At 34.5% G+C, this 13,987-nt stretch overlaps 1 protein-coding gene across 4 annotated transcripts in view; it reads left to right on the forward strand.

Moving 5' to 3' along the window:
- The first annotated feature begins 1,155 nt into the window (after positions 1 to 1,155).
- LOC139148642 (kinesin-like protein KIF28) overlaps positions 1,156 to 13,987 on the forward strand; it is a 52,845-nt gene continuing 40,013 nt past the window's right edge. For all 4 annotated transcript variants that reach the window (XM_070720140.1, XM_070720138.1, XM_070720141.1 and 1 more), the window contains exons 1-5: positions 1,156 to 1,289; positions 1,382 to 1,420; positions 1,555 to 1,628; positions 10,877 to 10,893; positions 13,954 to 13,976. In XM_070720140.1, the coding sequence (XP_070576241.1) occupies positions 1,270 to 1,289; positions 1,382 to 1,420; positions 1,555 to 1,628; positions 10,877 to 10,893; positions 13,954 to 13,976 (173 nt within the window). In that variant the 5' untranslated portion in view covers positions 1,156 to 1,269. The remainder of the gene's footprint in view (positions 1,290 to 1,381; positions 1,421 to 1,554; positions 1,629 to 10,876; positions 10,894 to 13,953; positions 13,977 to 13,987) is intronic.

Genomic DNA, 13,987 nt, shown 5'->3' on the forward strand with positions numbered 1-13,987 from the left:
AAATCACGGCGACCTAAGCCTTAAACTGGTTCAAGGATATCCGAAAAATATTTTAGAAAATATTGCATTGTATTGATGTGAATGTACACTGTTGATATACCTAGTACAAATGAAATTTTATAGTTTAGCTAACTTTATGCAATAGTTTGGTATTAAAAGAGATATGGCTTTTGAAAGCCTTCGGTGAGAATAAAAAAGTCAGAATAAATGGCCACTTTGCAGTCATAGCAAATTCCTCCTCATTAATAACTGACTTGCCATTGGCCGCGACCGCTTACTTGATTATGCATACTCATCTGCAACACAATATAAACAGTCCCATTCCCGCCAAATCCTCACCCCTAATGATTGCTCAGCGCATGAAACAGCCTGTGGAGTGACAACTAGGCCTACAAGTTCCTAGATTCTCAGTGTGCATATATATATATATATATATAATATATATATATATATATATATATATATATATATATATATATATATATATAATATATATATATTTAGAGGTTATTACCCATTAGGCCTATATCTCCTGTTCCTGTGTCGTATCAGCATGAGTGTCATTTGTGCTGCGTCAGACACGTGACATATTTCGTATTTATGTTGCAGTGGCGGGCATATCGACTACGGGATCAATAGATTGATCCGAAAATCGATCTACTTAGCAGACTACCTAGCTAAGGAGCGCCTGTGGCATGGGAGGCCGTATAACGCCGGTAGCACACAGCCCTGCCATGCAGAGCTAGTAACACAAGTGCACACTGCCATCACAGTCACTCGTGAGCTGAATTATTCAGCTCTGGGACTATTCGCCCCATAGACGTGTCTTTTTCTCGCTTGTACACATATGGGGCGAATAGTCCCAGAGCTGAATAGCTCACGAGCGAATGTGCTGCAATGCAGAGCTAGATAGTTTGTAAAAGTGTAGTTTATGCTACGTTCCGACGTTCTGTTCTGCAGCCATAAGGCTAAAGAACGTCGGAGCGTAGCATAAACTACACCTTCACAAACTATCAACAAAAAGCCTGTGACGCGTCGATCCGTTCTGTACTTATCCCTCAGCTCTATGATAATGGTAGAACCAAAGCCCTAATCAAAATTCATGACGTCATTGGTTTGTGTGTTGCTAGGAGCTCATAACATTGAGTTCATGAATATCAAATTAAGTATACCTTTCTGCGGTCGATTCTCCTTGTCGTCGATCATTTCATCAGAGAAGTTTAACCTTATTTTCTGTTAAAAAGAAGCGTGTAGTGCACAGCCAGTACCATGGCGGAGGCGGGGGAATCGTAAGCAGTTCTAACTATACTGTGGTTCAAATTTTATCGTTATATTTTAACTAAAGCAAGTGTGATTAACTCGACCTGTCTTATCCTTGCAGGGTGAAAGTAGCAGTAAGGGTCCGTCCTTTCAACCAAAGGTAGGTAATATTCAGTTGCCACTTTTTTTAAAAAAACGCATTTACTTGAGAATAACTTCAGTTCATGCTCTCGGTTTTATGTTTACTTTTAACGTTATCCTATTAATAACAATTTCTTTTTCTTCAACGTCCAGAGAGAAAGACCGGGGAGCTAAGCTCATCATAGAAATGTCAGGTGCCCAAACCCGGATCAAGAACCCAGACACGAGTAAGTTTGCTCACAACATGGTGACGATTTCCGTGTTACCACGCACGCAGTGTTTGCTAATGTAGTTTTCATAAACATTTAATGAAGGATCAAATTTTGTCGTAGTGAAAACAGAGTTGTAACATTGAAACACACCTCTGTTTATCCGATGGTACCGGGTTACTTCCAGGATAGTACTCTGAAAAGATGGTTATAACTTATTGTCGTCATTATGTATTATGTAATCACTAACTTGCCTGTTGACTGAGTTGAAAACAAGACGTTTATGTTGATATTTTATCTCACATTTTGAGTGAGAACGCACACGAATAAATGAAAATATGCTTGCGTGCTCGTCTCCAAACCAAAGTAACCTGTCCAAAGGTCATGACTTAACCACTCTGACATGACTTCATTCTTGACTTGTTATAGGGCACTGTGTACTCCCTGAACATTTGTGAATGCTTGATCCCGAAATTCATATTATTACTACATATTTTCTATTTTTATTATGTCATAGGATTCATTTATATGTTAGAAATGATAACCTTACATAGTACTCATCAAGCTTTTGCAAATCTACCAGCACGATTTAGGAACATGTATTTCCTTATAATCATACTGTCGCTATCCACCAATGATGTGACATTTATTTATAGAGTAGCACAATTGTTTTCTTCATACAATGCGCTTGTGGTTGTCAGATCTGCTGCCATGTCTCATTTCTTAAATACTACATCAGGTGCAGCCAACGAAAAATGCACTTTTAAAAAGGTCCTTACTATGATAAGATATATTGTGCATGACAAATAATGTGAACTGACTTATTTTAAATCAAGAGGGTAATTAATTAGCTGTTCATAATTTGCCCTCCCACAGAAAATTTTTCGACTTACCCTCCCACACTCAAACTTCATTTTTACCCACTCCCCACTATTTTTGCCTGTTTCCCCTCCCCACCGTGAATTTGGAAGCTCCCTTGCCCTGTGGCGAAAAAAACTTGCCAATTTCCCCTGCCCTGGAAACAATTCCCCTCAAAAAATTTTCGCCAAGCCCTGTCCCCAGGAAAATCAACCGATATCCGCCCTGCCCTACAAAAAAACTAAATTTGCTCCCCTACCACCTAAAACATGTCCCCTGCCCTAGCAAAATTAAAATTTCCCCTGCCCTCAAAAATTGCTCCTGGAATAGCTTTTTCGATGAATAGCTCCGTTGGCTGCACCTGCTACATCCTGATCTGCAATATAGTGCAAGTGTCACAGTGGTAGACGGCAATATTGAGATCAGTTCAGTTGAGTTCATCATTTATAGAAGAGTGAGCTGCAGAAGTAAATATTAAAATAGCTTCCCTTTTGCCAAATTTATGTATTACAAAGGAGTTTATCTGAAGTTGAAGATCCAGTGTATGTATGTATGTACGTATGTACGTATGTATGTATGTATGTATGTATGTATGTATGTATGTATGTATATAGGTTATATGTATGTATGTATGTATGTATGTATGTATGTATGTATGTATGTATGTATGTATGTATGTATGTTTGTATGTATGTATGTCTGACTTTCTGTCTGTCTGCCCACTGTATCTATCAACGACTGCTGTGTATGCCACTTTGATGTTAGGTGTGGAGATGCATTATGGTCTGCTGTTCTATGCAAAGATGTTAAAACTTAAGTCAGATTTTCTAAATGCAGCTTGTGTAAGATACTTTTTGAAAACAAAGTTCCTTATCATTTTGACATCAACATTTTTCCTTTTCAACAGGATATTGTATTGTGTTAAAAAGTCAGTGTTTGGTCTTCTTTGTGCTGTAAAGTTTAGTGTTCTGCTAACCTAGAAATGTTCTGGTTCAGGCTTGGGCAAGTTGATTCATTTTGCAATCAATGTTGTACATGTTTAAAGATTTTGTAACATTTTTGTTAAAAAAAGCAGCTGTGAAGTCATGCAATTGCTTTAAAATTTGTTCGGTTGATATCTTATCTTTTCCATTTAGATATGTACCAGTACATGTTTCAATTTAAAAGGCAATGAGTTTTGAAACAATCTCAGAATAACTAAGAATTTGGAATTTCAGATTCTAGAATATTATTTATTGTGTGTAGGAAGTCATTCTTACTGTAGGACACTGGTATGGCTTCAGTGACTCATCAAGGACATTATAGGCCATGTTTACTTAAAGAGAAACAAAGGTCATATGGGAGGAAATTATAATATGTAAACTTTTTCACAACCTTCAATCTGTGTAATATCAATAGAAATTATAGTATATCTTTGATAGGAGATGAAATCTGTAAAAACCATAATTATTCAGTATTGTTTTCTAATGAATGTTCAATACAGTTTTACACCAAGTATAGTTAACCCATATCAAGTACCTTCAAACGCTTTTACTACCATAGTTTGGCCCAAACCCTTTGTTGTCATTGGTGATTGTTTACCTGTTTATTGGGAATTGGAGGTGAACAGGTGAAATCACCATGTACATGTAGGCGTAAAATATCACCAAAAAATAAGAATCTATTAGCAAAATATTCTGTTTTGCTTGTTTCAACATTATCTGAATAAATAATAATACCACCATTCCTCGGAATGGTCATCCCAAAATTCACAGCGGTACGGCAAATGTTTCCGCAAAATGTTTTTTTCTCGAAATGTGGGCCAAATATTTATCAAAATTATTAAAATGCTTTTTTCATAGTGCTGTTAACATGTATGTAAGAGAACATCTGTAGGGACTTATAGCAAAAGTAATTTTTTCCGTGAAAATTGAGAAAACGAATTCACAAAAAATATAATTTAAGATATTTCTATTAAAATACATGTTTACATAACCCTACCTAAAGTAACAAATCAAAATGTCAGAGAGATCTGACTTGTAATGTCTGGGTTCAAGGCTTTTAATTATTTTCACATTTTGCAACCTCATTTGTATATTTTGGGGAATTACATTCTCGTTTGATTGCAACAGGAGCTTTGCATCCAGTGATGCATCTCCATATTATTAAGTGATATATTACACAGTTTTCAAGTGGATTCAGAGTACAGACAGTACATAAATACATACATAGTGACGGATGGATGGACACTGGAAATTTTTCTACCCTATCAGACAAGCTCCCATAGACTTTATGTACATAAAATGAAATGCGAACTAAACTTTATTAAAGACACCTATATACCGGTATGAAGGTATTTTTGATGACAATAAAGTGCTATTTTGCAAGCAGTAATGGAAATTACCCCAAGATGATTGACATGTCTTTTGTTTACAGTTTGACATTCAGACATTTAATTTCTCTGAGACAAGATTGAAAGGTTCTTTTTCAGGACTATTTATTTCTCCTGAGAACATTTCTCCATATCAAACAGAGGCACCCATCTAAAGAAAGACATTATACTATTTATAATATCAATTATGTAAAATTGCATGGCCATTGGCTTTCAAGTGTATTTTCAAGTAAAAGATAGTGGTGGCTCTGTTGATGGTTTTCTTACAAAAAGTGTATATAGTGAAACTGATGTTGACTTTGAGCGAAGTTTAGTGTGGTATGTATACCTTGGCATGTCTCAATTCTTGTCTTGATCACCTTTACTTTGGTGTGGTAGATTGTATCACTAATTTGGATATACCAGGATGCATTGTGTTGTACATATGTGTGTTCATTGAAGCAGTTGCTAACCATTGCATACTTTGCCTTGGTATTTGAGATTTGGCTTGTCAAAACTTGTTCCAGTGCACTTGACATTATGAATATTACAAGCATAAGCCCATAGAAGCTTAACTATATCGTAGTACATACACTCTCTGGCATGCCACATCTGACCACATGTGAGCAAAGTATTATGGGCACTTTTTTTAGAATTGCCACAAATTTAAACTCCTATATTGCACATTCTAGGGCAGTTTGTTGTTCATATTTTTTTACAATTTTAATCCTTTTCATAAAGGGAAAATCAAAACTGCGAGTCAAATTATTTCGATAAGTAGTTTATAGTTTATTGTGATAGGTATCACTTTTGATAGCCCTCAGTTTCTATTTTTTGTTAGCTCCGCTGTCAGCGACGCGGAGCTTATCAAATAGGTTGATTTTCCGTCGTCGTCGTCGTCGTCCGACGTCGTCCGTCAACAATTGCCTTCTCCTCTGAAACCGCAAGTCCAATTGCTTTGAAATTTTATATGCAGTTCACTTGGGAGGACCTCACTTCAGTTTTCTTCTCTGAAACCGCTTGTCCGATTGCTTTGAAATTTGATATGCAGTTTGCTTAGGGTGACTTCAGTCAGATTTCTTCAATTCGTGGTGAAATTTGTATATTGGTATTTTTAAGGCAATTTTTGTCATTTTTGGTAAAAAAATCTTTAAAAATCTTCTTCAAAACTATCAGTCAGATAGCTTTGATATTTGGTACATATGTCCCTAGGGATGATCTATTTCAGATTTGTTCAAATTGTGCAGAAATATGCAAATTTGCATTTTTAAGGCAATTTTTGCCATTTTTGGTCAAAAAATGTATTTCTCAAAAAGTACTGGTCTGGTAGTTTTGAAATTTGGTATACAGATTTCTATAGATGAACTAAGTAATATATATTGAATTTCTGATGAAATCTGTAATTTTGTATTTTTGGGGCAATTTTTGCCATTTTTGGTCAAAAAATGTGTATTTCCAAAACTACTCATCTGATAGCTTTGAAATTTGGTATACAGGTTCCTACAGATGAACTAAATGATATTTATTGAAATTATGATGAAATCTTCAATTTTGTAATTTTGGGGCAATTTTTGCCATTTTTGGTCAAAAAATGTGTTTCTCAAAAAGTACTGGTCTGATAGCTTTGAAATTTGGTATACAGGTTTCTACAGATGAGCTAAGTGATATATATTGAATTTCTAATGAAATCTGTAATTTTGCATTTTTGGGGCAATTTTTGGCATTTTTGGTCAAAATATGTGTATTTCCAAAATTACTCGTCTGATAGCTTTGAAATTTGGTATACAGCTTTTCATAGATGAACTAAATGATATTTAATGAAATTATGACGAAATCTGCAATTTGGCATTTTTGGGGGAATTTTTCCCATTTGTGGTCAAAAAATGCGTTTCTCAAAAAGTACTGGTCTAACAGCTTTGAAATTTGGTATACAGGTTTTTATATATGAACTAAATTTGATTTTCTGAAATTATGATGAAATCTGCAATCTTTATTTTTGGGGGCAATTGTTGCCATTTTCGGTCAGAAAATTTTATTCTCAAAAAAATACTCATCAGATAGCTTTGACATGTTGTCATGTATGATGAAATCTTCATTGGTGTATTTTTGCAGCTTATTTTAGCCACTTTTTTCTGTCCACTTGATTGAGCTATCAAAGATTTCCACCTTCTTCATCAACATGTGTCAAAAATAGTTATTCTCTACATAAACACAGCGGAGCTATATCGGCCGCTAGGTCGCTTGTTAATTTTGTCAAATCATCTCATGAAACTAAACTTGTTTCATGTTTTGAATCAGATAATATGATTAACAGTTTGCTTTGTGAGGTTTCTAGGAAAATAAAATATATGCTCATTGTTAAAAGCCTTGCTTGTCTGATAAATATGATTTGTCAAATCTGATCTTGCTATATTCAGCTTTATTTATTACCGGTAGTTTGTTGAAACAGCCTTTCTTAGCAATCATAGATACCAGATATTGTTGCCTTGAAACCCTTCCTTATCTTCTATCACTAAGCAGAGTTGAAGATAAGTCTTTGTTGACTCGTCTCTAAGAAAGTTTCAAGATGCCTTTAGTTTAAGCATCATAGATTTCATTGAGACAGTCAAAGCTGAGTTAGTGCCCCCCCCCCCCCCAGTGGTCAGATTATGCAGTTCTGCAGGATGTTACATGTTATTGTTAGAGATCACTTTTAGGCAGTTTTAGGGGATTTTACATGGTAGAGAGGTCACTATTAGGCATGTTCTAGGGGATTTTAAGTATTAGAGAGGTCATTTTAGGCAGTTCTATTGGATTTACATGATTCAATTTCCTCTTGAGCAGGCACTCTTATTGGTCAGTTGCCACATGCACATGTACCATACATGCAATTGTTCTTATTTTGCAGAACTGTACTTGACATGTGTACAAGTGAGCTGAAATAATTTACTAAATGACAATTTATTATAATTGTACTGAATTGTATCCAATAAAGGTGATGTTACATGTAACCAACACACATTTTAAAACAAAGTATTTCTCACCAAAGATGATGAAGTGGTATATATTTGGGGTAAATTCTCAATTCTGGTATCAATAATAAAAATTCAAACTTTATGCGACTTTATGAAATTTAATTTCTCATTTGAAACATAGAATAGCATTTACATAGAAAAAAACAGCAATTTTGTTTTGTATTATTTAGTCTTAATTCTAAATGGCAGGAATTGAAAGACTGACATTCAAAAAAGTGACCAAAATCGTGATTAGCGAAATTAAAATGATTTCTATTCCAAATATGAGGATGCATATTGCCAAACAAAATTGCTTATTCATTCTTTGGTATTTAAAAAATGAAATATGAAAATTACACATAACTTGACCCACTGCCATGAAAGTGGATTTCTACTCTTTGGAAATGTTGACAACAGGAGAAAAAAAAAGCCGTGAAATCAGGGGATTCACATATGCTTGTACAGATTCACAATTCTTTCTCACCCATATCTTATGACTGCTTGTCATACTGAAAAGTAAACCTTACCAATATATCAGCTGAGTTAACAAATCACTGAAAAGTGAAGAAACTTTGCAAAAAGTGGTACTGGGAAAAAATGAATGCCCCTTGAATGTTTCTTGTACGTGTTCTTTAAGAAATTATTTGCTGATGTTTCAAAGAGTGATGATAATAAGCCTTGCTAGTACTGTGATCATTCAAAGTTCTGATATTTCCAAATATGTGCTGGACTGTGTACACCATCAGTAATACTGTAGATATAGATCCATATATATGGCCATGTCAGTGGTTATCCTTGCACAGTCCATCACTGTATGCAGGGTTGACTGCAATACAAAGTTGACAAAACTTTATTTTGAGAAGTGCTTTGTGAGCAGTAAGAGATTATGTTAGAATACTGGCCCTTTCAAACCATCCACAAGAATCAATATTGGTGATTTAGCCAAGAGATTATGGTTTGAATAGTATGGTCAACAAGACATTGTTAATATGCATTGTATGTATTGTAACCATGTTGAAAAGATTAGGAACTTGATGATTTTACCAGCTTCTCTCAGACAAAAGTCATGACACTCTACTTGCTAGCTGCTTTTAAAGTTCAAAATAAAAAATATTATATGTAAACAAAATAAACCTGTAGTAAAGAAAGCCATATAGTTATCTTTTATTTGATCTGACTTTAAAAGACAAGTAATACTCGTAATATTGATCTAGAAGTAGAAGGCACTACACTATGTACCAGAAATGACTCTTTCTTGAAGCTGGTAAATGCTGTTCTTTCTTTAGCAAGTTTATCACAAATATCTTTGCAAAGGTATTTGATGTTATTTTAGTTGTCATCTAGACTATATTTAACTCACATACCCACGTTCATTTCATAATTATTCATTACTCTACTGCTTTTCATTGGAATGTTTTGGAATCAGTTTATAGAAGAAAACAATACAGAAGCACAAAAATGGAATGTCCAATGGATATATATATATATATATATATATATATATATATATATATATATATATATATATATATATATATATATATATATGGTAAAAATTGATAACAAGTAGAACACAGGACTTAGGCGGTACTCAGACTTTCACGCTACATGTGTTCTCTGTAGCGATCATCAGACGGATATATATGGGTTTGGGTGTTTTTTGTCTTTTATTGTGTAAGTATGCGTGTGTATGTGCGTGTGTTTATATATGAAAGGAAAGAATTCACTATAGAAACAAGAAATGGAGCCATAGTGCTAGCTCACCTTTGGTGTATTGTACATAGGGTGTTTATCGTTGTGGCACTTTAGTTGATTAAAAATATTTTTTGCATTTATCCTATGTATATATTGAATAATCAATACATTGGGATAATGAGAACAAGGCTATTGGTCTTCTATATTTACTGAATGACATGTATTTCTGTTGCAAAGGCAACCAATGTTCCATGACAATAAGGCAATGCCTTCTCTGTGGTTGCAACAAGAATTGCACTTTTTGAAGTTGAATATTAGAAATATATATTTGAAATAATTTGAGCAGTGAGTGAGAGAGTCTAAGCTGGTTTGCGTCTACCATGTAGTCAAGCCATACATTATTTTACATGAATTATGAAAGTAGAACTGACCACGTGCTTTGTTAGTGATCATTATACTACATGTGTTATTAAAGATTGAGCCTCCCTTTAAAAGGACGCCAAGTTATGGCGGCGTTCATTGTGTAAGTGGACACCAAACAGGCAACACGCAGGCACACGCTCCAGAAAATGCAACTTTTTAGTTTTCCCCGGCCGCAAAACAGACAGACTGCCAAGCGGTCAGCGCGAAGTTGCTGCCGATCGAACTCTGTGGTTATATTCAAAGTCTAACGCGACTGGAAGACAATTTTTTAGGAAATTCAAGCGTTTGTGGTGGGGAATCAATGACCGTTGGCGATTTGAACCGGCCGTCAATCAAAAGCTTGCATACACTCTATTTGTAGGATTAGCAAACTGTGACAAAAGGTTGAGATCAGTTTGTGTACTCAATTTTACAGAAATCAAACATCGTACTGGCCAAGCGTTTGAATGGGAGGAGAACTCCACTAATGCGAGAACCTGGGATTGAAAAGTGCGGCTTTAAAGATTGATTACTTACATTATGTCTTGATACAGCCAGTAATGCTATAAGAATGTATATCTAATGTAAAATGTAATTTCACAACTTTTATTTTAAGCAATCTTTGAGTATTTTGATCGTGTCTCTAAGACAGCATGGTCTTAACAGACAAGAGAGAACATTTCTACAAATTTTTCTGACAACTGATTAGTATTAAAAATCATGACCATGTGCAGTGTACATTCTCAATGGTCCAAAAAATATGAAAACTTTATGTACACCTACAAGATACTGTAATGCATGCATAATGTGGTCTATCCCATCTGATTAGCATCATGAATTTTGTATCCCTTTCTACATTGTAGAAAGTGAAATTCATGTTTCTTCTCATTATTTGTACTTCAGATAAGTCTTCTATGTGACTACAAATTTTGATTGTTAATTTGTATATTGTTCTTGTTTTGTTTCAGAGGATGAACCAAAAATGGTAAGTCATAACCCACTTGTATCAATTCCTTTTACAGAACTCTCAATATGATCCAACCCAAAAATGTGTTATTGAATAACATACCCCGTTTTATTATCATGACTTGTTTATTATATTTCTTTCAAGAATTCATCTTTCTGTCCAAGGCTGTGTTATATCCAGATGTTCGTGTCATTTTTCCAGTACGTGAATGGGTATGAAATATTTCTGCAGCCGTACTTCTAATAGAAGAACTTTCATACTGTAGTTATCTTACGTACATCAAAATAGGTGAAAATAAACAGAAGAAAATGTGACCAAATAACTTCCTTAATTCACAGCGTACCGTAAACCAGTAATCATTAATCAGGGGGGCAGGGCTGTATCATTTGTTTCTTTTAATAATAATATGAGGCTGCTGTAAGCGATTCTTCAATTTGGGTAGGCTAAGGGTTGAAGGTATTAGTAATAAGCCAGTAAAGAATCATGTCATACTATACAAATTACAATGTGTGCATATATCCTGCAGATTATTACATATGTACCACATTTCAGTTGCACGCATACCATTAAATTGGTATTTGCACTACTGTACCAATGCAAACCAAAAACATGCTATAATATGTTAATTTGAGGACTTTCATTTATAAACAACGAGCATTTTGTAAACAAACCAAAAGTGGTCATCTGCAAGCTCTACTTTACACAATAGATAACGTTCATGGAAGATTTCATAGCTTATAGCTAGGACAAAGTTTACTATAAGTCTTAAATGAAAAAATAGGATTTTTTTTGTAACATATTTAAACATTAAAAAGAACCCCACAGCAAAGATGCAAGCATAATGTACTTGGTGTACCGGTATCACTTGATTAATTTGCTGTGGCTGTACTTCCCAGACGTTTGTTTGGTTAATGGTATGTCATATCTTTACTCAAGCAATGCAAGTGTTGTCAGGAGAGTGGACTTATAATCTGCCCGTAGGCAAGTAGAAGAGCTGTTGTTGGAGACAATGCTTCTCCCAAAGGCTTGGCTGGAAGTGCAGTGATACAATGATAATCCAGTCTTTACAAACAGCATAAATTTGTATCAGAAAAGAGTGGTTGTGTTGAACAGTCTGTTTGGGAATAATGCTATAGAAACTAAGCAAAATTAAAGCTGTAATGTGTAGCCATAGCTATTGGCAAGCTATTTTAATCAAAGAGCAAGACACCTTTGTATCCTATTCAAAGTCACCATGACCAGCAATCCACTAATAATAGTTACTTGTTTGATGGTAAACAAGTGACTTTGATGACTTTATGAAAGTGAATGAAGGTGTAGGTGGTAATTCAATTACATGATAGTAGTGAGAAATATTTTGCATTTTCATGTCAGCTAATTGGTAATTTGTATATTTAATGAGCTTTCACAATATTGCATATAAAACTTGTAGGACTTGCCCAAAGGCAATTATACTTATTGCTATATAAAGTGATTACACAATGATAGATCTACAGTGAATGAAGTTAAGGTAGCTACATACCTAGACACTTTTAGATTTTTATTTTTTTCTCAGATATATAAGTCCCAAACCCAAAGAAATTATATATTTTCTGAAAGCCCGGATATTAGGAAATATGACCATCAACAGTACATAGTCATTATTTGCATAATAGTCACATGACAAGGGTTTAGCTGAACCTTCCAAAAAAAGTTTTCCCTCCCTTTAGCAAACACACTGCATGATTTCCGGTTGAAATTTGGCCATTGACAAGCCTTAGTAACACCTTTCAAATCCGTGTCTGGGATTTCCTCTACATGCCTTTGTTTTTTTCTTATGCACTATTAAAGACTAAGGTGCTTGTCAAGGAATTGTAATTGTCGCGCTGTATAATTTGAATGGAGACTCAGAGAAAAAATCGCAGACACTGATTTGAAGGGTATTGCTAAGGCTTGTCAATGCACAAATTTCAACCGGAAATTGTGCACCGCGTTTGCTTAAAGGTGCTATCTTAAGCATTTTAAGGATGTAGGATCGGTAAAATTAAAAGTAATGTCATTTCTCAAAATTGTTGATTTTTGGATTCCCCTTTGTAAGTATTATTAAAATGTGTGATAAAATATAGGGGTCACAGTGCTCGTTTGTGAGATACATGACCACGAATTTTGCCATTTATGAGAAAAAATGCTGGGTCAGCATTTTTTCGCCAATGCATTTTCTATGGACGAAATAATTCAAAGCTATTTATCTCAATATCATTCTATTTGATCACTATTATTTATTTTGCTAGACTGAGCTTTGTGCAAATTTTCATAAAAATGACAATAGTAGAAATTGATTTTCCAACAAATTTCAATGTAATCCTGTGGGAAGTGACAAAGTCCACGCATGCGTACGGCTCATACATCCTTAATTCAGCTAGTAACTAATCTTAGACTACATATTTAACAATATTGTCAATTCAAGCTATAGGTAATGAATATTGCTCATAATGTTTATCATAAGGCTGCAAACTCATGGCAATAATGTGAAAACGTTAGGGTGTAAATTTACAGACAATCTGCAATATATAACCAAAACATGGGAGCATTTTCAGTTCATAATGTACACTTTGAATGCAGGTGATTTTAGGGTTCTGCATAGATTAATGTGTGCACAGTAGAAAGAGCAACTTGATTTATTACGCAGAACAGAAGTGCACATATAGCCAAGCACTGTACAGTCAACCTGGAACTGAATCTAAGCAAATAATAATGTAAATTATAACCTTATTTGTGTACTGGTATTCATTGGGGATGCATTGATAATCTTTTGTGCTTGTAATTCATTTATAACTGAGTAAAATACCGTTAATGAAAGCTACATATTTATGGATAGAGCATGTTTGGCTTTGAAACACCTCATTCCTCAATGAAAATGTAAGTTGCATGTCAATCAAGCTCAAAGTTTCAAGATATTCAGTATTTCTTGCTTTGCAGAAATTTAAGATGTTACATATATAGCATGTTTCTCATAACTGAAAGTAAACTATATTTTTGTTTGTCTTTGTTTTTTCTCCTTATGTGTAATACCTGGAAATTTCAACTGCTACCCATCAGTTTGCCTTTGACTTTTCATATTGGTAAGTACATT

Source organism: Ptychodera flava, chromosome 13 (genome assembly GCF_041260155.1).
Source record: "Ptychodera flava strain L36383 chromosome 13, AS_Pfla_20210202, whole genome shotgun sequence".
NCBI classification, from domain to species: domain Eukaryota; kingdom Metazoa; phylum Hemichordata; class Enteropneusta; family Ptychoderidae; genus Ptychodera; species Ptychodera flava.